Genomic DNA, 21,839 nt, shown 5'->3' on the forward strand with positions numbered 1-21,839 from the left:
CTGCTGGAATTCAAGGTGTGCACTACCATGCCTTGATCGCTCATTCTCTCTTTTTGCTTCCCTCCTTTCCTCTCTCCCTACCCCCTCCCTTTATTCCTTAATCTGTTCTTCCCTCACTCTCACTTTTTTGTTCTTTCTGTATGTGTTAATGAAACAGAGTCTTAAGTAATCTCGGTGGGCCTTGAACTCCTGGTCCTCCCAAGTTCTGGGATATTACAGATATGAAACCATACCCAGCTTTAAACAAAACATAATTCTTTATTGATTCTTTGGGAATTTCACATCATGCACCCCAATACCATGCAACTCCCAGTCAGTCCCCCCATATCCACACTTCACCCTCAGCACACCCTACATGCCTTACATCAGGTCACAGATGGGGTACATGTTGGGTTGGGCAAAACTCAAAGCCCTGGACATGTGCCTGAGTGGTAACTGAGCTGGTCAGTCCAGTACAGATATGCCACCATTCCCAGCTTTTAAAACCATATTTTCAAAGAAGTTTTAATGTACTGTTTTGGGTTATTGGTTCTCCTAACGTAAGATATGACTTCCTGAAATAGTCATTCAGTTTATTTTTCCTATCATGTAATTAAACCAACTTCCAATCCCAGTTTTTCCCCTCACTAACTGACCTCTTGAACTGTTGCTTCACCTTTTAAGACTTACGTTGAAGAATCTCAAGATTTTATTAAGGTCTAAAATGGGGATAAACAGTCACTGATACAAAACAAATTAGATTTTGCCATGATCCAGTGTCTGTCTCCTGCCATTCTGCCCAGGGGCATATGAACCAGTTGTTGCTTGCTCACTCTCTGAGAGAGAGGGGTGTGGGGAGGGAGGAAGATACAGCAATAGAAAGAGCATGGCCCCTCTCTCTCAGTTCACAAGAGGTCACTTATGCAGACAAGACCATGTTCTAGGCCTTGCTTCCCCAAAAGTCATTGGCTAAATGGAATTAAATCCCACAAGACCTTATCAACACAAAGGAGAAAATTGTATTAGAATTGCCTCATGTTGATATTGTGAAAAGTAAAATGAGGTTATTGCTGAAGTGTTTAGCAGAAAAGCAAGTGGTTAGGAATGTGAGTCACATAATCAGAACAGTGAACACCAATTTGTGAAGAGACAGAAAGTGTGAATCATTGAGGGGGAATTGTGCTCACAGTCATAGTTGTAATGTTTTCTTTGCTTCTCAAGCTTGAGTGAACCTGTCAATCACCTGGGCTGCCTGCTTATGATATGGATTCCCTGCACTGACTCCTAGATATTTCTATTCGGTGTCTAGAAGACTATGCAGGGCCAGTAACACTCGAGTGGACTTTGAACTACTGATGTTCCACACTTCAAGAAGTCCTAATCCTAAAAAAAAAAGCTTGGATCTTTGTTTCTCTATCAGGTGCATAACACAAGCAAGATGAGGTGTCTTTAAGGAGAATTCAAGCTGAAATGGGAACAGAGAGTACAAATATTTTGTCAAGAATCTCAAGGTTCCTCTGTTCAGTGACTTATGACTTTTTTTCTGTTTAAACTTAGGATGTCTATGAGGGGACGGACAATCATCTTCTCCATTGATCGGCCCCAGTACTCCATCTTCAGACTGTTTGACAGCCTCACCTTAGTGGCCTCAGGAAAAGTCATGTTTCACGGGCCTGCACAGGGGGCTTTGGAGTACTTCAAATCTGCAGGTATGGCTGGCTTTTCTGTGAGAGCTCCTTCATTCATGGGATCTGGGGAGAGAACGGGGTTCTCAGGAATACTGCTTGGCCCTCATGCAGTCTTACAATGTGTGGGTTTCTCCATTTTAAATACCTTCGGTTAATTTGGTGACAGGATTCTGCTATTTGTGTAGCACAGGCTTGCTGTGCAGGTCTCCTTCCTATCTCCTGTCCTGTATCATGCCTGTGTTTCAGCATATTTACTGAGTTTCTTATTCTGCTTCCTATTCATTGTGACCTTCTTAATTAACATGTTGGCCTCAGGCCCAGTTATCCAACACTTGAACAGCTTTGGAAAGGCCCAGCATCATTGTGTTCTTGCTCAAGCAGAAGACGGTGATTTTCAGTTTTCCCTAGTGTGACCTGACTCAGAGGAGCTGTGGAGAGGTTACGTGACTTAGCAGTAACTTTCTGTTTTAGGTTTAGGCAATGACTGAAGGTTGCAGTGGCTCAAGTCTGGCTTCTGTGGACTCATGTTTTTGTTTGCCTGTTTTTTTTCAGTCAGATTGGATGATGACATATTTTAATGGGTCATGTCATCAATTTCATCTTAGAGAAATATGGGTATATTTATGAATGATTTACTTTGAGTACAAATATAGGTTTAAATATTTGCTATCATTTAAAAATGTGTGAGCATTTGTGAGTCTATGGAGTTCAATAAAAATTTAGGCCAATTTCAAGTGATTCTTTCACAGAAAGTGTTCATATATCTATGTCTAGTCTACGTCTATTCTATGCCCATGTCCAGTCTACCTCTATGACCAGATCTATGTCTAGTCTACTTTCATGTCTAGTCTATGTGAATGTCTTGTAGTCTTTGTCTATGTCTAGGCTATGTCTAATCTGTCTGTGTCTGTGTTTTATATATGTGTATGTGTATATGTATGTATAACACCAACATAAACACACACATGTATACAATGTTCTGTGAAACAGAGATTGCTGAAATACTATGAGTGTATATATAATAGAAAAGGTTAAGATAGTGGACAGGAGTGGCAAGAAGAGGAAGAAGTTCTTAGATTCTGTCTCCTCTACCCTACTTTCCCATTCTCTGAAAGAGGGTCCTCATATTTCTCTTCATGGTCCACCTTCTTTGTAGGTTACAACTATGATTCCGACAATAACCCTGCAGACTTCTTCCTGGACATCATTAGTGGACATCATTTCTGTGCTCTATTAGACACAGAGGAAGACGGCCATGAAGGTATGTGAGTCTTCTAGAGTCACAGATTTTTACCTAATTTATTTCATTAAAATACAACGATTGTTGCCTCAGGGATCAGCCTCTAGACAGCTCAGTGTTTAGAGGGAAACCATGGGGCTGGTGAAGCTAAGACCTTTTCTATCTAAGGGATTAGGAAGAAAGACTCTCACACATTCTGTTGGTCATATCCTTCTTTATTCATCAGCCTCATCTGATGGACTGACTGGGGTGAATCTGGCTGTGTCATCAGAGCCATACTAAAGCATGTTTATTAATTGTTACATAAAGAATTTCTTCAATCCAAGGTCTCCAAACTTAATCTACATGTCTTTGTGAAGGGAGCATCACATGCCTCCATGACTCTAGTATTTCATTAAGCATTGTGTGCAATACAGAAATAATTTAAGAGCCCCAGGTATGCCTGAGGTGTCCTGTGACCAAGGTCATGGGATGGCCACAAGACTCCCTTAATAAAACAATCATTATCCTTCACATGGATTCTTCAGAATCAAAGTACTTCCAAAAACATTTGTTTATCTTAATCTCTATCCTGTAAAGTGGTTTTGATAAAGTGGGTTTGATAAAGTGGTTGCATACAGGTGACATGTTTTCCATCTCTCTTACAGGATTAAAAGCAAGGTCATTCCAATATCCCATATACATTTATGTCTTAAGTAACATATTGAAGATCAACAGAGCCTAAGCAGGGAGAAATTGTCTCTTCACAGACCACGCCCTTGCCGACTGGCATGGCATATACTGTGCCTATTCTAATGTATGACTATAAATTCAGTGTCACATGGAATAATAAGAGAATCACAAACCGAAGCTTTTGTACATAAAAGACAATCAGTCTGCTGTGCTTAGATCCTCAGGGCGTATACCTATCTGTCAATAATTTCTTATATCAGGAGAATTGACAACAGGGATGGGTACACGGATACCAAGACCTGTGTCTTTATCTGTTAAACATGAAGAGAATTAGGGCCAGTCTGACTCCTAGAGAATTCAATTTTTCTTTAATCGTTAAGTTGAGCTGTTATCTAAAGTAGTTTCTCAGGTGGAGCTCAAAGGTCTTGACTGAAAAGCATAACTAACTTTATATATACTTCTATTCTTGAAAGTTCTGTATATTATTATCAGTTAGAAGGTACAGCTTAGGGACAAAGTCATCTTCATAATAATTCACAGGTAAAATTTTCCAGAAGAACATGATGTTTTCAAAGAGATAAACATTATCTTACAGGCAGTGTGGAATTTTCCCACACCCAATTCAACCATGTTAGATATCAGAGGAGGATAGCAAAAGCAAGCAGGCAAAGGGGAATCAGAAGCAAAAGACAACCAGGGATCTGTGGTCTGGAGGGGGGGCTTTGCCTAACTGAGATTATTCATCAAGGGATTTCCTCCTGGTTTGTTCGACTCCCGTAACCTCAATTACCACCTGCTGCTCCTCTGCCATGTCCTCTGGTATCATGGCCCCTGTCTCACAACCAAGTGTCTCATGAGAAATAGCTTTCATGTTAATTTAGTGTCTAAAATTAACTAATAGACTTTGCTGTCTGTTAGTTCTGGGTGTTTTTCAATTTAATTTACAAAAGAAAATTTATATGATATTGTCACAAAGGAAATTTCTGCTTAAAAGTTAATGTAGCTATTGTTTGCCATGCCATTCTTTTCATTGTTTTAGATATGGTTTGCTTATTTATTCAGAGTGGCCTTAAATGCGTGCACTTTCTACATTACCTCCTAAGTGTAGATATTACAGGGCTATGTCAACATCCTGACTTTGTTTATTTCAAAAACAAGATATTTGGCAGTTTATACATTCACAAGTGACAGAAAGCATGGACCAGACTGTTGTATTAAGAAATATAGAAAAAAATAAAAAGAGAAGTATAGATCCATAAGAGAAGGAGGACTTGGTTAAGAATTGGGGTCCATGTGGGAAAAGGCCTATCAGATTGCTGTGTCCATGGGGTAATGACAGTAGTCAGGTCAGTTAGGGACACTTTTCTAATCTGAGAAGAATTACACAGGAGTAATTTCATTATGCTCAAAGTTTGGTGGGCTGAAGATGTAGCTTAGCTAGTAGAATGCTTGCATAGCGTGCACAAAGCCGTGAGTTTGGTTCCTAGCAGCACATAACTGGGTGTGAGGGTGCATGCCTGTAATCTCAGCACTTGAGAAAGAAACAGGAGGACCTGGAGACGTTTAAGGTCACCTTTGACATCAGAGCAGCTTTGAGATCAGCCTAGGGTACATGGGACTACCGCAAAGAAAAACTAATACATAATTTATGTCTTATTCATGAGTACTGTCTCAGAAAAAAAAGTTGAATTATTATGTTTCTTACCTTTATCCATTTTTATCCCAAAGCTGATGAACATAAAGATCATTCTGAGATACAGCAACAAGTCACAGAAAAATTAGCCAATATGTATGCCCAGTCCTCCTTATACTGCGAAATGAGAACTGAACTGGATTCACTCTTGGGGAAACAGAAGTCAGGGAGGAGCTCAGCCTTGGAGGAGATCACGTGTGTCACCCCTTTCTGGCATCAGCTTTGGTGGATTATTCGTCGCTCATTCAAAAATTGCCTGGGTTTTCCATGGGTCACTAGGGTCCAGGTAATCTGATGAATTATTTTAATAGTATGTGAAAACTCATGTGGGAGCAATTTGTTTCTGAGTGAGTCTATTGCAGGGCCACATTTGTCTTCTGCCCCCTTCCATGTGTTTGTTGTCTCCACTCTGCCTGGCATAGACAAATATTCAATAGAGCAAGTAGATTATGATTAAGTTTTTACTTACAGAAAAAGTTTCTGTTTGTTTTTTTTTCATAGAAGCTATAATGACTAATCCAAGTAGGAAATTTAATTCAGGGAATGCAAGAAGAAATTCAGCACACCTGTGAGCTCCTCATACCTGTCTACTTTAATTCACCAGTGCGTCCTACAAGTTCAAAGTCTAGGAAAGAATAAAGTAGAAAAAAGCTTTTTCCTGATGCAACTTTCCATGTGGGTGGATAGATGGTAACTGGATAAACAGATAGAACTGTAGCCTGTCAGATGAGAGAATGGACTTGGAGAAGGTTTAAGTAGAGAAGGGTGGAGATGACTGGAGAGGGAAAGGATGGTTGGTCTGTGGTTGAAATCATGTGGTGAGGAGACAGGGCCACAGAACAGCTCTGAGGGAGCCTGAGCATCGACTGCCTGAGATGAGCCCGCTGCAGAGTGCTGTTCCCTCGTCAGGAGTCCAGTGTGTGAAGGCAGCAGCTACTCAAAGAGTGCAGCTCACACACACACACAGTAACTGGACTAAACAATGCTCTTCCCTGTCAGCCAACTGGAACCGGGAGGAGGTGAAGTTCTGCTTTTCTTTAAACTGGCTCTGTAACAAGGATCATCATGACTTAAGATTTTCTGTTATTTTAACATAAATGTCACACAGAAATGTGGTTCTTCCAGCTCATTGGGCCATCAATAGAGTTATACACTATACTCATCAATACTATATTCATCAATAGAGTTATACTGTATCTCATGATGATGATTTTGTAGGCATTAGTGAAAAAATCACTCTACTGTGAAACTACATTCCTGTCCCTGTTCAACCAGAACTGACTGTCATTTCTGATCCTAGTGCATTGTTATTTTATTCTCAGGTATTTACTTTCTGTTGAATACTGAAAGGTTGTGTGTTGTAGGCTGTACACTTAGTTCTTAATATGTGAGCTGCCCTTTTCATATTTCAATTGTTTCCTTCCTTGTGTATATGTATATGTAATATACAGAATATGTAAATATTCTGGCCATTGATTTATACTGGTCTTTATGTTTTACTTAAGGACTTATGTCATAAAAAGACATCTTTATGTCCATTTTTTTGGAAAAAGGATTCTATATGATTGGAAAACAGTGAGTTACAATCATCAAATTGGGTTAGTCTTTGTTCAGCAGTGAGACAATGTCATGGGGTAAAAAGTGTGTGTGTGTGTACTAGGAACTGAGGACTAATTTTAATATTATTTATTTATTTTTATGTGTGGGTGTTTTGCCTGCATGTATAAATTCCCTTTGTGTGCATGCCCTTGGAGGTCAGAAGATGACATCAGATCAACTGATACTGGAGTTACATAAAATGGTTAGGGGCCATTTGTGTGCTGGGAACTGAATCACGGGTCCTCAGCAAGAATAGCAAGTGCTCTTAACTGCTCAGCCTTATCTCCAAGCTCTGAAATTTTCATTTCTGATTTATCAAGTTAAATGGTAGAATGCTTTCTGTTAGATCTTAATATTCTACTTTTAAAACATTATCCAAGGAATAATAGTTAGGATCTTTCAAATGAGTTACAGCATCATGTAGCCTTACACATTTGATAATGGAAGCACCTTTTAAAGTCGTTTTAACCCAAAACCAAAGCAGTGCAAGCTCCTTGTTATGGTCGGCACAGATTGGGTATGTGAAGGTAGATGTGGATCTGGAGGATTTAGCGCCTTAGATGAGACTTGAGCCCTGGCTGTTCTGACTGAGGTTGATGGAGCAGCAGTGACAAAGGTGATGGGCAATGGGAGACTGGGGTGACTCCGAGGACACTGTATGAATATTTGGTGACAGCAATAGTGCTGGTTCCCACACAGCACAGACTTCCCTGAGGTGACACACGTGAAGACAAGCTCACCCCTTCTTAGTACACAAAATCCCATTGCTAGGGACTGTGTTGTGAGTCATTTTTAATTTGTTTGGTTTTCACATGAGGGGATCAGTGTCTTGTGTATGTTGTGCAGGGCTCTGCCACGGAGCTGTCCCCCTGGCCTGGTGTGTACTTGTTTCTAACTATAAGAGTAAATAAACCCTTAATTACTTTGAGCCACTTGAAGTAGAAAGTTGCACATGTTCACTGACACCAGAGTTGAGACCTTAGTTTACATGAACACTTTCTGTCACTTACCTGGGTTTGTTTTCTAACCTCCCCAGGCACCTGCATTCTCTCCCAGCCTGTGTCATCCAGGTTTTAGTACCTGAACTGAGTCCTTCACTGGCCATTCCTGGTTGAGCACTGGGAGAAGTCTCAGCTTTTCCAGGGTCTACACTGTTGGAGCCTCAGAATGCAGAGACCTTCACTGTCAGTTTGACATACGAGCAGACTGTTGACATGTGTGTTGTATATTTTTCCAGGGCCTCTGGCCATACTATAGTGTTTATATCACTGGAGAGATCTGATTAGTAAACTATACATTCCAAAACAATGGATAATATGAAGAATACTTTCTATTCTTAATTGAAAATTTTCTTTTCCCCATTTTCTTTTTGAAAGGCATTTATCATAGTCATAATGCCCATGATTGTGGGTATCACTTTCCGTGTCCTAAGAAATGACTGTACTGAAGTCCAGACCAGGTAAGCAAACGAGAGAATGCTGCCACTTTGTTCAAGCTTATATAAATCCATAAATAATTGAATTCATGAGATAACAGAGTAAACATTTTATCATGTGAAAGAGTATGTTTGAAGGCTGAGTGGAAGAACTCACTTTTTCACATATGTCTGTGTGTAGATAGTATGAAGCTCCACACACCACACATGACATTTTGCTTGTTTTACTGTATGTAGTAGTTTCATGTTATTTGACTCTCACCACACTCAAAATGTGGGGTGTTTGTTCGTCTTCCCAAGTGGAATCCCGCAGCTCTCAAGAAGACTCCCCATACCACCCATTCCCGATTCCTGGCATCAGCCATTCTAGTTTCTATCATTGAACATGACTAACGTGGGAACCCTGAATGGAGACACACAAGTGTCTTTCTTCTCCTGTTGTTTGGATGTGGTTTCTTGTTTGTTTTGATTGCTGTGTTTCCATCTGTGTGATGTCCTTAGGTGTTTGTGGGTATTTCCTGGGTTCTATAAGGCAGAATAATAGTCCATTGTGTGAATATGCTGTGTTGCTTCCCATTCACCTGTGACCGGGAATGTGGTTCACTCTCACATGTGACTGCTATGAGCCAAGCTGCTGAGTGTGAAAGAACATCTCTTTGATATCTGGAAATTTGCTCTTTAAGGTAGGAAGCTAGGGTTGCATTTTCTCAGATGAGGTTTGCTCCTTTCAGGTAACCCTAGCTTATGTCAAATTGACATACATTAGCTAGCACAAGCTTCCCTGAACTTGAGCGATAGATGGTTGTGATCCACCTTGTAGATGCTGCCAAACAAACATGGCTTCCTTGTAAAAGCAACATACACTCTTTCCTTCTTTCCTGCTGAGCCATCTCTCCAGTACTGCTTTAAAAAAAAAAAGAACAGATCTGTGTAATGTTATTTATTCTACAGAACTAGGTGTATTAGAAAGAAACAATCCTAATGTTGAATTTACTGTTGCTTTTGCCTCCATTCTCTCCTGGCAGAGCCGGCTTGTTGTTCTTCCTCACAGTCTTCCAGTGTATTATAAGTGTGATTGCAGAGGCACTCTTCACGTTTGACAGTGATGACTGGGATCGCTTTCTGTGAGTAGCCCCTGCTGCAGAAGCAGGCATCAGAGGTGGATGATCTAGTTAATTACATTTGTAGTTGGACCTAGAATGTTATGTCATGAATTACCAGCAATTCGCCTTTTTCTTAGTTACTTAGTTGATAATAAATAAACTATGAAATTTTGTTTTTATCATGTGGTGTCATGATTTTTGAAATATGTAAAAATTTTCTAATATTATCTGAAAAATGGTTAGAAAATCAAGAGCAGAGGTTTTTGCTGCTCAGAGAAAGTCTCAAAATTGAGGGGTGACCCCTAGGTCGCAGTGCTGCAGACAACACTGTATGGGGGCTAAACATAATAGGAAATTCACCAACCCCTCCCAAAGAAAGATGTCAGGGGTTTCATAGAGCTTGGCTGTAGTGGGTTCAGCAGCAGCACAGGAATCAGGGTCCTCTTGATGCAGGGCTGGGAAGAGCAGACAGCAGCCGCATATAAAAGAACTGTTTATCTCCTGTGTTTTTCAAACATGGAAGAACCTTTTCCTGGTGATCTGTGCTTAGGATTCCCTACTCTCAAAGATTTCCAAGATTTGCCTCCAAATACATGTCAAGGAGAGAAATCTTCAGAGAGGAGCTGTGGGCTACCCTCAGTTGGTAGAACGCTGGCTCTGTGTGCATGAAACCCTGTGTTAGAGTCACAGTACCACAAACCCTGGGCATGTCTGTATTTCTCTAATCTCAACACTTGGGGGCTGGTTAGAGGCAGGAAGTTCTCATTCTTGGGTACATATGGAATCTAAGGCTGTTCTGCACTGATGATTCTTTATCAAACAAAACAAAACAAAAAACTGAGATGCACTGAAGACACTAGGTAGGGGGCAGAACTTGGGATTTGGAAGGGTCAGGAAGGGAAAGGGTCAGGTTTGGCATCTGGTAAAGATTCACAGTTGTAAAGAGAGATTACTGAAGGATGCATCTGTCCTAAAGTGAGAGCAGCAGAAGAGAAGGATGTGGTGTCCTGAAGCTGCACTGTGACCTCAGAGTGACAGTGTCACCTTCTTCATAAGAACTGGAAGGAGAAAAGTCTTCATGACAAATGTCTGAGGTGAGGTACGAATGAGCTGCTCCTCAGGGAGCCAGCTTCAGAGGAGCAGAGACTGTGGGGAGACTGGGCACATCGGGCTATTGCCCTTGAGGCCTGTTGTATGGCCAGAGAGGACAAAAGAGGGGAGAGTTCTCTGGTGGGGAGAATAGTAGTGAGACTTTCATAAGACTGTTGACCTAGAGTGGCTGGTCCCTAAGATGGGGACATGTGTGGGAGTCAGCATGTAGTATAGAGGACACTGTCCTGTTAGGCTGCCTGTGGTAGCAGAAGTCAGTGTAATCAGCATCTCACCTGTGCCTTCTGGACTAATCAAAGGATGTATAATGCGATCTTTGTCTCTGTAGACATGAGCACACCAGTGGATACTACAGAGTGTCATCGTATTTCGTTGGGAAATTGCTGGCTCAGTTGGTACCCAGGAGGTTATTGCCAAGTATTTTATTTACTGTTATTGTATTCATAATAGCAGGTAAGTGACAAGGCAAGAGAACACGTCTTTACTCTTGGGGGTGTGTGTTTTGGTTTGTACAGCTGTGGCGACTCCAAAGTAAGAGAGCATGAGTAGAAAAGCTCCTCTCACTGTGTGCCATCAAATCCGGAGTTCAGCATGAGAACAGTCTACAAGACTTGTTCACAAAATAGTACAAAAGCCGTTTATGAAACTGTGCTTTTACTAGTGATTCTGTTCACTATAATAAGTGTGGAAATAGCACACACATTTGAGACAGTGCCAGTAGAGCAAGGTCAATTATTAGTATCTCTCCAAAGCTATTTTAAAAGAATTATTTTTCCTTCATCTGTGTGTGTGTGTGTGTGTGTGTGTGTGTGTGTGTGTATACGAAGTTGATCCAGTGCCTAGGGAGGCCAGAGAAGGACATCAGATCCCCTGGAACTGGAGTTACAGAATGGGAACTGCTGTGTAGGTGCTGGGATTGGAATCCAGGGCCTTGCAGTAATAGCACATGCTCTTAATGAGTGAGCCATCTCTCTACCACAGCTGTATATTTTTCCTATGTTTTTGTATAAGTGTCTATATACATAAACACAATATATAAAAGTAGATAATATCTCACACATATGTACATATGAGAAAGAACTTAAATGTGTATAATATCTTATATTACATAATTTTACAAAGAGAGAGGACACTATATTTGAGGTTTGTTGAAATATGCAACATAAAAAGTTATTTTAAATATGTGCACAGATTCATTTGTGCATCATGGATAGTCTTCACCCTAGATTAATTACTCAGAATTTAAATATTTTTCACACACACACACACAGAGACACTCATAAAGACATGTACATTCACTCACACAGACATACACATGCACACACACACACACACTCACACACACATAGACTTATATAGATAAGCACTGATAGCAATTAGACATTTTTATAAGAGATTTATTATTCAGAACTAGTCATTTAGGCCATGGGATGGTTATGGTTAACGTGCTTGTCCTGCAAATCGGTCAACCTGAATTTGATCCTCCGAATCCACAGTGGAAGAGAGAATCATTCAAGAAAGATGTTCTTCAACTCCACATGCACACCATGGCACCTGCACACCATGACACATACACATCAAGGCACATGCTCAACATGGCACATGCATACCATGGCACATTCATACCATGACACAAGCACACCATGGCATACACACACCATGGCACATGTTCACCATGGCACATGCACACCATGGTACATACACAATCATACCCATACATGCATTGTGCATACCATGAAATAATTACATTAACTTTTAAAACAATTAGGCACGGAACTCAGCTCCCCCAGACTCTATCTTGTGTCCTTGTGACCATTATTAAACACAGGACTATGCATGTCTCATATCATTATCTCCATTAAGATTACAAATCAGCTTGTGGGACCAATTGCTTGCCCCTATAGTAGTTATATTGTGACTTCCTAGGGAAATCTAAATTTCATAACATCCTCCTTTCCTCTAGATATCAAAACCTCCCTGCAGGGTTGTTTAACTCTTACCTTAGTTAGGTTTCTAGCACTGTGATAAACCCCATGACCAGAACCAAACTGGGGAGGAAAGGGTTTATTTCATCTAACAGTTCAATGTCAGGAGCTCAGGGCAGGAACCAGGAGGCAAAATGTGAGGCAGCGACCATAGGAGAAAACTGCTTACTGGATTGCTCTTCGTGGCTTCCTAAGCCTGTCTTTTTATAGAACTCAGGACTGCCTGCCCAGGGATGGCATCATCCACAATTGTCTAAGTCCTCCTACATAAATCATTTATTAAGAAAATGCCCCCACCAATCTAAAAAAGGGATTTTCTTAGTGAGGTTCCCTTTTCCCATAGGACACAAGCTTGTGTTAAATTTACAAAAACGAACTGGCACAGTTCTGATCCCAATTTCATTACTAATGTAATTATAATAAACACAGAGGGACGTGGACATGAATGTGTTCTATTGCTGATTTTCCTGTGAAAAACTGTAATAAAATTGGGGCCACTTGTGTTGTCTGTTGGGGTCCATATCACGATCCTATAAATTGCTCATAGTTATGTAAAGAGGGGAACAAGCATTATATGGAAAGGTGTTTTTGTGGCAGGTATAAAAATAAATTCAAATGATGGGGCCGGGTAGAGGCTCATTTGTTAAGAGCACATGCTGCTCCTCCAAAGTCCCCAAATTTTATTCCCAGAATCCACATGATCAGGTCTCTGTTAGAGACGCAGAGATGTTGGGTGGCTGTAAAACTGTTACTAGTCTTGTTGATTATTAAAGCGTTATTTAAAATATGTACAATCTCCTGACTTACGTAGATGAACTCACCCTAATTTTTTCTTTCTAAGGAGTAAACACAGATGTGAAGGGTTTCTTCACTATGATATTTACCATCATGGTGTTAGCTTCATCTACCAGTTCCCTGCCACTGTCTATAGGGGCAGGGCAGATTGCAGGGGCTGTACCAACAATACCTTTTGTGGCCATCTACTTAATGTTCATGCTGGTGAGTGTGAATTCTGCTTTTCTGAGAGGAAAAAATTCCTTGTGTTCTTTCTTTCACATGTAACCTGCTTGACTCATCAGGACTTGGAACATGAGGCCTTATGCTCAAGCATATTATGGTCTGTAGGAGAGAAGGAGCTGCCTTGTACTCCTATGCTTTGTGGTTACTGCCCTGGTATCACTCCTATGATGTGGATGACTTGCATTTTTGGGGGGAGATTTTATCAGACATTTCTTGGAAACATATTACAAAACCATAATCAATTAGTACTTCAAGAAAGTGGTATGATTTGCTGATTCCCCCAACAACAAGACAGATTGCTGCCTTCCCGTAATGCCAGTGTGAGACTTGCCTGCTCTTTTAATCATAGCAGAGGTGATTTGGTTTATTCAGTAGTCTCTAATGGCAAAGCATAGTTCATGGTTTATTTTTACCCTGTACTCTTTGCTCTTTTGGGCACCCACCACACAGCTGCCAAATAAATCACACTGAATCTTATTATTACTTATAAATGCCTAGTCTTAACTTGGCTTGTCTCTAGTCATTATGACTTTACTTAAATTATCCCATGTACCGTTTGCCTCTGGGCTTTTTCCTTTTTTTATTTATTTTTATGAATGATTAATTTTACATACCAATCCTAGTTCCCACTCCCTCCCCTCCTTCAGATCCTCCTACTTCCCCCCCACCCCACCCTTCATCTCCTCCTTAGAGAGGGTAAGTCTCCCCATGGGGAGCCATCAAAGTCTGGCACATCACTTTGAGGCAGGACCATTGTTGTCCCCCACTCCATATAAAAGATGAGGAAGGTATTCTTCTGAAATGAATGTGCTCCAAAAGGTCCATTCCAGCACTAGGTCTAAATCCTGGTCCCACTGATAGTGGTCCCACAGACTGCCCAAGTCACACATCTGTAAGCCACGTTCAGAGATCCGAATTTGGTTCTATGCAGGTTTCCCAGCTGTCAGTTAGTGATCAGTGAGCTTCCACTAGCTCAAGTCAGCTGTGGGTTTTTCAACCTTTTCCCACTTATGTGAATCTTACTTTCACTTTTACTCCATGGCTGGTGGTGTGAATCGGTGGCTGTGTGCTGGGTGGCCCCTAGCATCCTCCTCCTCTCCTTTTCTTGTTCCTCCATCCTCCCAGATTTCTTCTCCCAGTTATTCTCTCTGCCTCACAGCCCTGACTATCCTTTCCTGCCAAGTTATTGGCCCTTCAGCTCTTTATTATAACATTCAGGAGTGTAGACAGGCAAAGTATCACAACTTGGCAAAGTTAAACAAAAGCAACATAAAAGAAAGCATCATATTTTGTATCATTAAACAAATGTTTGACAGCATAAACATGTATAGCACATCTTAAAGAAATGTTCTACATTAATGATCAAAGTAATTGTTCAGTACTAAGAGTCTATTTCAGGGCTCACTTGTATTCTGAAAAGTGTTAGATATAGTGGAAGACTGTAAGTACTAATTAACTTAACTATAAGTACAGACTCCTAAGTACTAATGAGTCTCCTGTATTAGCACACTTCTGCTCAAAGTTTGGAATGGATTACCCAGTCTTAGTCTTTCACCTCCGTTAATTACATACAGAGCTGATGTTGGACAGATTGTGGAACCATTGGGAGGTAGAGACTGTTGCAGGACAGGGGAGGGTCTTTGGGTGTTTATAGTCATGTCCACCTTCCTCTTTCTGCTCTGCTTTGCACTGTCATGTGAAGATGTGAGCATTCAGTTTCCTCTCCCACTTCCTTGCCTGCTGCCTGCTGCCCACTGTCATGCCTCCCTGCCAAGATGCCCTCTTATCACTATGGAAACCCAAGGCCAAAGAAAATCTTTTTTTCTGCAAGCTGCCTTGATTGTGATGTTGTGTCTCACAGCAGGGAAGTAACTGCTACATTTCTTGTCACTCTCACCATTCTTCCCTCCCTGTCTCATTCTTTGTTTTGCTTTTTGTAAACCACTGGATCTTCTTAGCTGTGCCCATACATGCCTGCATGGAGGGTCATCTACTGGACCATGGAAGGCTCTCAGGGGTCACATCCTTAAAGAAAACTGGCTCTCCCCTCCCAGTAGCCATCGACTGTCAATAGCTCCTCACTAGGGGTAGGAATTCATGGTCACTTCTTCCTTCCATGCAGGAGCTCATCAATAGAGAGGATAAATTGTTCCTCACACAACAGGGGGATGAATTCTCTCTCCAATGGGTGGTGATACCTCTGACAGGTTCATTGCTGATGTTAAGGATTGTTCCCATAACCTGGGTCTTTTATATTTCCGTGTAAAGTTTAATATTATTGTTTCAATTTCTGTGAACTGTATTGAAATTTTGATGGGGATTGCATTGTATCTATTAATTGCTTTTGGTAGGATAGACATTTTCATAATTTTTATCCTAGGAAATCTAAACATTGGTGGTCTGTATTTTTCTAATTTTTTTTCAGTGTCTTAAACTTCTTATTGTACAAGTATTTTATTTGGTTAGATTTATTCCAAGATTCCCCTTACCCTACTTTTTTGAGGTTATTGTGAATGAGACTGTTTCCGTTATTTCGTTCCCATTATATTTTTAATTTGTACTTGGAAAAGCTCCTGACTTATTATGTTGTCATGCTGTTTTATCACAGCCATAGGAAAGGACCTAAAACAAATTATTATTGTAAAAAGTATCTATATGTGACCTTAGAATTAGTTTCAAAAACAAATGTTGTGTTTTCTCTGTAACCATTTGGTCAGGTGCAGTATGTATTCATGCAAACACAGTCATTGTTTTGCATATTCTAGTTTATCCAAGACCGGATAGGGCAAGTTTTATATGAATTTCATAGCTGTCCCTTGTTCATTTTATTTCATTGGTGTGGGAGGTCCCTCTGTCTATATGTTACTTTTATTGGTTAGTGAATAAAGAACTGCCTTGGCCAGTTGATAGAGCAGAACTTAGGTAGGCGGGGAAAACTGGGCTGAACGCTAAGAGAAGAAAGGCAGAGAGGGAGAAGCCATGTAGCTCTGCCAGAGACAGACATTGGAATTTTAACCAGTAAGCCACATACACGTGGCCATACACAGGTCACTTGAAATGAGTTAAATTAATATATAAGAGTTATCCAATAAAAAGATAGATCTAATGGGCCAACCAGTGAATTAATTAATACAGTTTTTGTATGATTATTTTGGGGCAAGGTGGCCCAGTATCAACAAACAGTGACCCTTCCCCCAACAGTTCATCATTCATAATATCTGTATAAATTAGAATTTATGAAGAATCTAAAGAGGATTTAAATGCATAGGATGGTGTACTTAAATTTAAGGAATATTCATAGGTTGCCTGCCATTTAAAAGATTATGTAATAGCTGTAAGTTTGGCTCCTACAGAGTAGTGTGACTAATTATTCTTTTAAAACCTGCAAGGAGCCTTACTACTGCAAAGAGTAAAGCATTCTGTTGACAGTTAAGTGAAAGAACGTTTTAAAGAGTTGGTCTGAGCAGATATGGTCAGAAGGATGAAGGGTCTTGAAGAGGGAAGAATATTGCCTAGAATTTTTAGTCACTGGACTGGTCCTAATTCGTGGTTTTGCCCTTCACAGTTTTTCTCAGGTCTGTCAGTATTTTCAGGAAGTTTAATTCCCGGGCTCTCATGGATTCAGTACATTAACATTCCTCATTATGGACTTACAGTAAGTTGTCCTGTCTGCCACTGTTATTAGGGTCTCCAACTGTAGCAACTGAAGTGATTCTTACAATGTCCTTTCCCCAGCTGTAATCTCTAACCAGTTGCTGCCCAGGATTTTCCTTCCAGGAGCAAAAGATGTGAACTTTCCTGTTAGTTTTAGCAAAAGGTCAGTGAGTCATCGGGGGTTTTTCCCCAGTCACATGTTATTTGAGGGAAATAAATGGTGAGAAGAATCCCAGGGGATAGGGGAAAGCTAGATGATATGATGAAAAACAAACAGTTGTGACTCTGCCCAATAAGGAAATAAGGAAAGGATCGGGGACTGTGATATATAGTTTATATCAGGAAAATAAAAGATAGAGAAACCATGTGATGTCCATAGCCATACTGGCTTTGTCAAACTTCTCTGCAGGAAAGTGTGTCCAAGTAGACTTTCTCACTCCCATAATCACAACAGTTTTTTAATGGAAACAAGTAAGAAAATAATGTTACTATTTATCAGTAGTATTGTTTTAAATATAGTGTTTACAGGGTTATGGACTAGGAGAGAAGGAGGACCTGGAGTAGTCTAGTTAGAGAGTCCACATCTTAGTAGTTGGGAAACCCCATCATTTCAATCCTAAATCTTCTGAGTGTGGGGGAGGAGACTACTTTGTTGGACTGACTAAACTTGGTGAGAATATTTTTTCTAAATATTTTTGCAAATGTAAATATATTTATGGATTATAGTTAATATTGAACTTGATGTTATAGCTGTATTTATTCTTTGAAAACTCATGGAAATGTTAAACTATTTGTCTTTCCCATTCCTTGTCTGTGTTACAGGCTTTGCTGCACAGTGGACTCCTGGGACAAAATTTCTGTCCAGAACACAAAACAGCAGAAGTCAGTAGATGTCAGAACTTAGTAATGTAAGCTTGAGTTCAGTGTCACAACCAGGACATAGGATGTTACTAGACTTAAAGGGGAAACCCTACTTTCAGGATTAACTGTGTCTTCTACCCATTTCCCAGAGTGAGTTGTAACCAATGCACTTGTCTGTGTTTCCATCCTACTGCTCCGTGGTGTAGATAATGTGCAGAAAGGGTTCTTTGTGACCTTTAAAAATGGTTTTGGTGTCTTGATTATGTATTTGAGTTATTTTAGAACCTTTGAGCTTGACATAGACTGCTCTGATAGTTTACAATGGCATACAGTTTCCACATGTGTAGACTATGGCACCTGTGAGCAGAGTCCAAGAATGTCAGGGCAGCAAGGATTAAAGTGAGTGAACTTTGCCTTCCATTTTTCAGGGTATTTCCTTTGCCCCCACTCTGAAAGACTTTAAGAAATCAAAGGATGGTGCTTCTCTCTCTCTCTCTGTCTCTCTCTGTCTCTCTCTGTCTCTCTCTCTCTGTCTCTCTCTCTGTCTCTGTCTCTGTCTCTCTCTCTCTCTCTCTCTCTCTCTCTCTCTCTCTCTCTCTCTGTGTGTGTGCGTGTGTGTGTGTAAAATGTCCTACCAGAAGACTTGTCCTGTAATGAAAAATGAAAAATATACATCTTACTATGTTGGAAGGAAATATCATTTTTGTCTAATGCCTTGAAAACATCTTCACTTTCTGTATTAATTCTCATGTATTTGCTTTTGATATAAAATGAGAGAGGAATACGGTGATGTGTTAAATCTTTCATGGATCCTGAAAATAATGATTAACAGTATCAAAAATTTATATTTGAATTACTGATAAGAAAACAAGTATGGGGGATATCTTATTTCCCACATCTCCTTTCTCCTGGTATGGTCTGGTATCTTTCTAATACAAATTCTTTACCAATTTTTGGTCGGGAGGACTTGAATGGGTAAAAAGGAAAGGTATCCACAGACCTCATACTCAAAAAAAGGATTGTCTTCATAGTAGAAAGAAGAAATCCGCCCTTTCCGTAGATTTGGGAACTGTTAAATCCTGTGAGATATAAGGGAATGTAGATGAACAAGGATAGAGACACAGGGAGGGAAACACACAGCAGTGGAGACACACAGGGTTGGAGATGAATAGGGATGTAGACATGCAGGAATGGAGACACAGAGGGATGGAGACACACAGAGACTGAGACATACAGTGGTAGGGATACACAGCAGTATTGTAGTGTATCCAGAACTCTTACCAGCAGGTGCTTTTCTAAACTGTGTCTGGGTCCCTGAATCCTGCTGTGCTGCAGCTGCTCCCCAGGCTGCTGGGGATGTTCCATAGATGAGCATCCGTGGTTGTCACTGATTTCTCCATACATGAGCTGACAGCAGTTGACTGACCCCTCTCAGAAACCCTTCTTCTCCTCAGGTCCTCATTCTAGAAATTGACACTGCGTTCTTTTGCCAGACTGTGTGCTGAGTCAGCAGAATTACACAAAGTTTTGGTCTCTTAGAGTGTCTATGTGTGTGATTATAAGCTGAGGTTTTCTGCTTTGGCAGAAACAAGTCCTTCATCTGTGCCTTTGTACTTTGAAGAGAGAACAGCAAGTTAGATTTAGAAATGAATGATACATTTACGACTACAAAGTTGGAACTTAGTGTGATTGTCGGAACTCATCCATGTTTACTAAGCCTACTTCTTCTATGCTTTTAAATAGATGTAATAACTGTGCTTCTTTGGATGTTTTTTGAAAATAACAAGGGGACCTCATTCAAGTAGTTTAGATTGACATATAACAAAAATGTAAGTACATCAGTACTTTCAACGAAACATAAAGATTAAGTTTTTAATGAAGTGCTGAAACTGGGTATTCAAAAGTGAGGAGCGGTGGATGTACGGAATAAGCTTTGACATTATTTTTGTGTGTGTTGATTTACAGATGCACTGGAGAAGAATACATGGCAATCCAGGGCACCGACCTCTCATCGTGGAGCGTCTGGGGGAATCACGTGGCATTAGCTTGTATAACGATTATCCTCTTATCATTTACCTATCTGAGGTTACTAGCTTTTATGAAAAAGAGACATTTGTTTTAATCAGTTTTCCACTTTCTTTGAATTAAACTGACTTTAAAAAATTAAAACTTTACCGATGTGTGACCATGTCTGAGGAGCAGTAGGTAGCTCTTGAATTTCAGGAGTTTGGCTCACCAGAATCCAAGGCACTGATGGGTGGATCATGAACAGGCAAGGCCCTAAGGGCTTTGGCTCCAGAATCTCTGGCTACTGCTGTGCCTTTACATTTTTGCTGCTGCCATTTTTCTCTGGTATTTGCCATGGTGTGAGTGAGTTTAAGAAGATTCCCAATGTCTATAAAGTAGTGCGATTTTCTCATGGAAATATTATGGACTACAAGGCAGTTGAGTTGTACCTGTGGATTATAATGAAGATGATTTCCTCATAAACTGTATTGTTTAGCTGAAGTATTGATTTTACAATAATAGTGGTAGTTCAAATAGAATTTTGATGATTGAGGGTTCTTACCAAATATGCTAAGGAAATATGATAGAGGTTAGTTTAGTGTGATAATTAATATAGGTAAACATAGGAAACAGTGTTGTCCACAGCCCCTATACAGCAGGCACTGGAGAGGACAGGAAATAGGAACAAGGAATTGTCTTAAAACTAGAACTTAAGAGTTTCTCTTAGGAAGCACATAGACTATTGTTTAGGATAATAATTAGGGAAAACAATTGAGTTCCAGGATTTAGCTCAAATTCTTTTTGATATTGGGAAATGTGTTCTCAATATTAGTGTGTACCATAGCTGAAAGAAAGCTGTAAACAATTGACTTCATGTAGTAGAAAATAATGTTATGTTTAATTTGCATACTGAGACAGGGCTCTAAAATATGAAAAGTGAACCTAGTAATCTGTTTTTCAGGCAATTTTAAAAACTATTGCCTAGATAAGTAGCTATGACTAAAATGTTCCTGATCTATGAGAAGTCTAAAACATAATTATCAACTGTCTGTGGGTGCTTAGGAATTGTTTTTCACCTGTTTAATGTTTAATCATGTAAGGGAAATAGGAAACATATTGTTTCTTACTTATATTTATTGTAATCATTCAGTTAAAAGCATAACGTAAGCGCATTGTCATTTTTATATTGTTTGAAAGATTCTGCTGGGATGTATAAGTTGTAAGGGTAAAAAAATAGCCAGAATAAAGACAACGAGAAGTGAAGGAGAAGGAAGTCATTAGGAATTAGAGGAGAAGGAAGTCATTCTCAGGTAGATAGGATATTTGAGGCTACCCTGGACTGCAAAAGATGGTACTTCAAAACAAAATAAAAACAAATCCGCATGAGTGACAATGGAAACATCTTTGATGAGGTCATTAAATAAGATTTATGGATGGTATCTCAGAGTTTGTATTACTTTGAAGAAATAACATAACCATAAAGCAAGTTAGGAGTAAATGGTTTATTTCACTTATACTTCTACATCACTGCTCATCACCGATGGAAATCAGGACAGAAAGTCAAGCAGGACAGGAAGTTGAAGGCAGGAGCTACCACAGGTGCCATGGAGAGGGTTGCTGCTTATTGGTTTGATCAGCATAGCTTTCTCAGCCTGATTTCTTATAGAAGTCAGGATTATCAATCCTGGGGTACCCCATGAACAGTTTCTGGGCCATCTCCCATTGATCACTTACTACGAAAATGACTTACAACTAGACCTTATGAAGGCATTTTCACAATTGAGGCTCCTTCT

The 21,839-nt window shown here is 40.0% G+C and overlaps 1 protein-coding gene across 1 annotated transcript in view; it reads left to right on the top strand.

The window, feature by feature from the left end:
• The window catches only part of LOC125408675 (ATP-binding cassette sub-family G member 3-like), a 238,081-nt gene extending 216,652 nt beyond the window's left edge, over nucleotides 1-21,429 (top strand). The window contains exons 7-16 of the mRNA XM_087908802.1: nucleotides 1,537-1,688; nucleotides 2,824-2,928; nucleotides 5,308-5,558; nucleotides 8,248-8,330; nucleotides 9,332-9,430; nucleotides 10,848-10,972; nucleotides 13,346-13,503; nucleotides 17,090-17,179; nucleotides 18,001-18,086; nucleotides 20,005-21,429. Of these exons, the coding sequence (XP_087764928.1) occupies nucleotides 1,537-1,688; nucleotides 2,824-2,928; nucleotides 5,308-5,558; nucleotides 8,248-8,330; nucleotides 9,332-9,430; nucleotides 10,848-10,972; nucleotides 13,346-13,503; nucleotides 17,090-17,179; nucleotides 18,001-18,086; nucleotides 20,005-20,161 (1,306 nt within the window). The 3' untranslated portion in view covers nucleotides 20,162-21,429. The remainder of the gene's footprint in view (nucleotides 1-1,536; nucleotides 1,689-2,823; nucleotides 2,929-5,307; nucleotides 5,559-8,247; nucleotides 8,331-9,331; nucleotides 9,431-10,847; nucleotides 10,973-13,345; nucleotides 13,504-17,089; nucleotides 17,180-18,000; nucleotides 18,087-20,004) is intronic.
• Nucleotides 21,430-21,839: the final 410 nt, after the last annotated feature.

This window comes from Myodes glareolus, chromosome 8 (genome assembly GCF_982192425.1).
Source record: "Myodes glareolus chromosome 8, mMyoGla1.1, whole genome shotgun sequence".
In the NCBI taxonomy this organism is placed as follows: Eukaryota; Metazoa; Chordata; class Mammalia; order Rodentia; family Cricetidae; genus Myodes; species Myodes glareolus.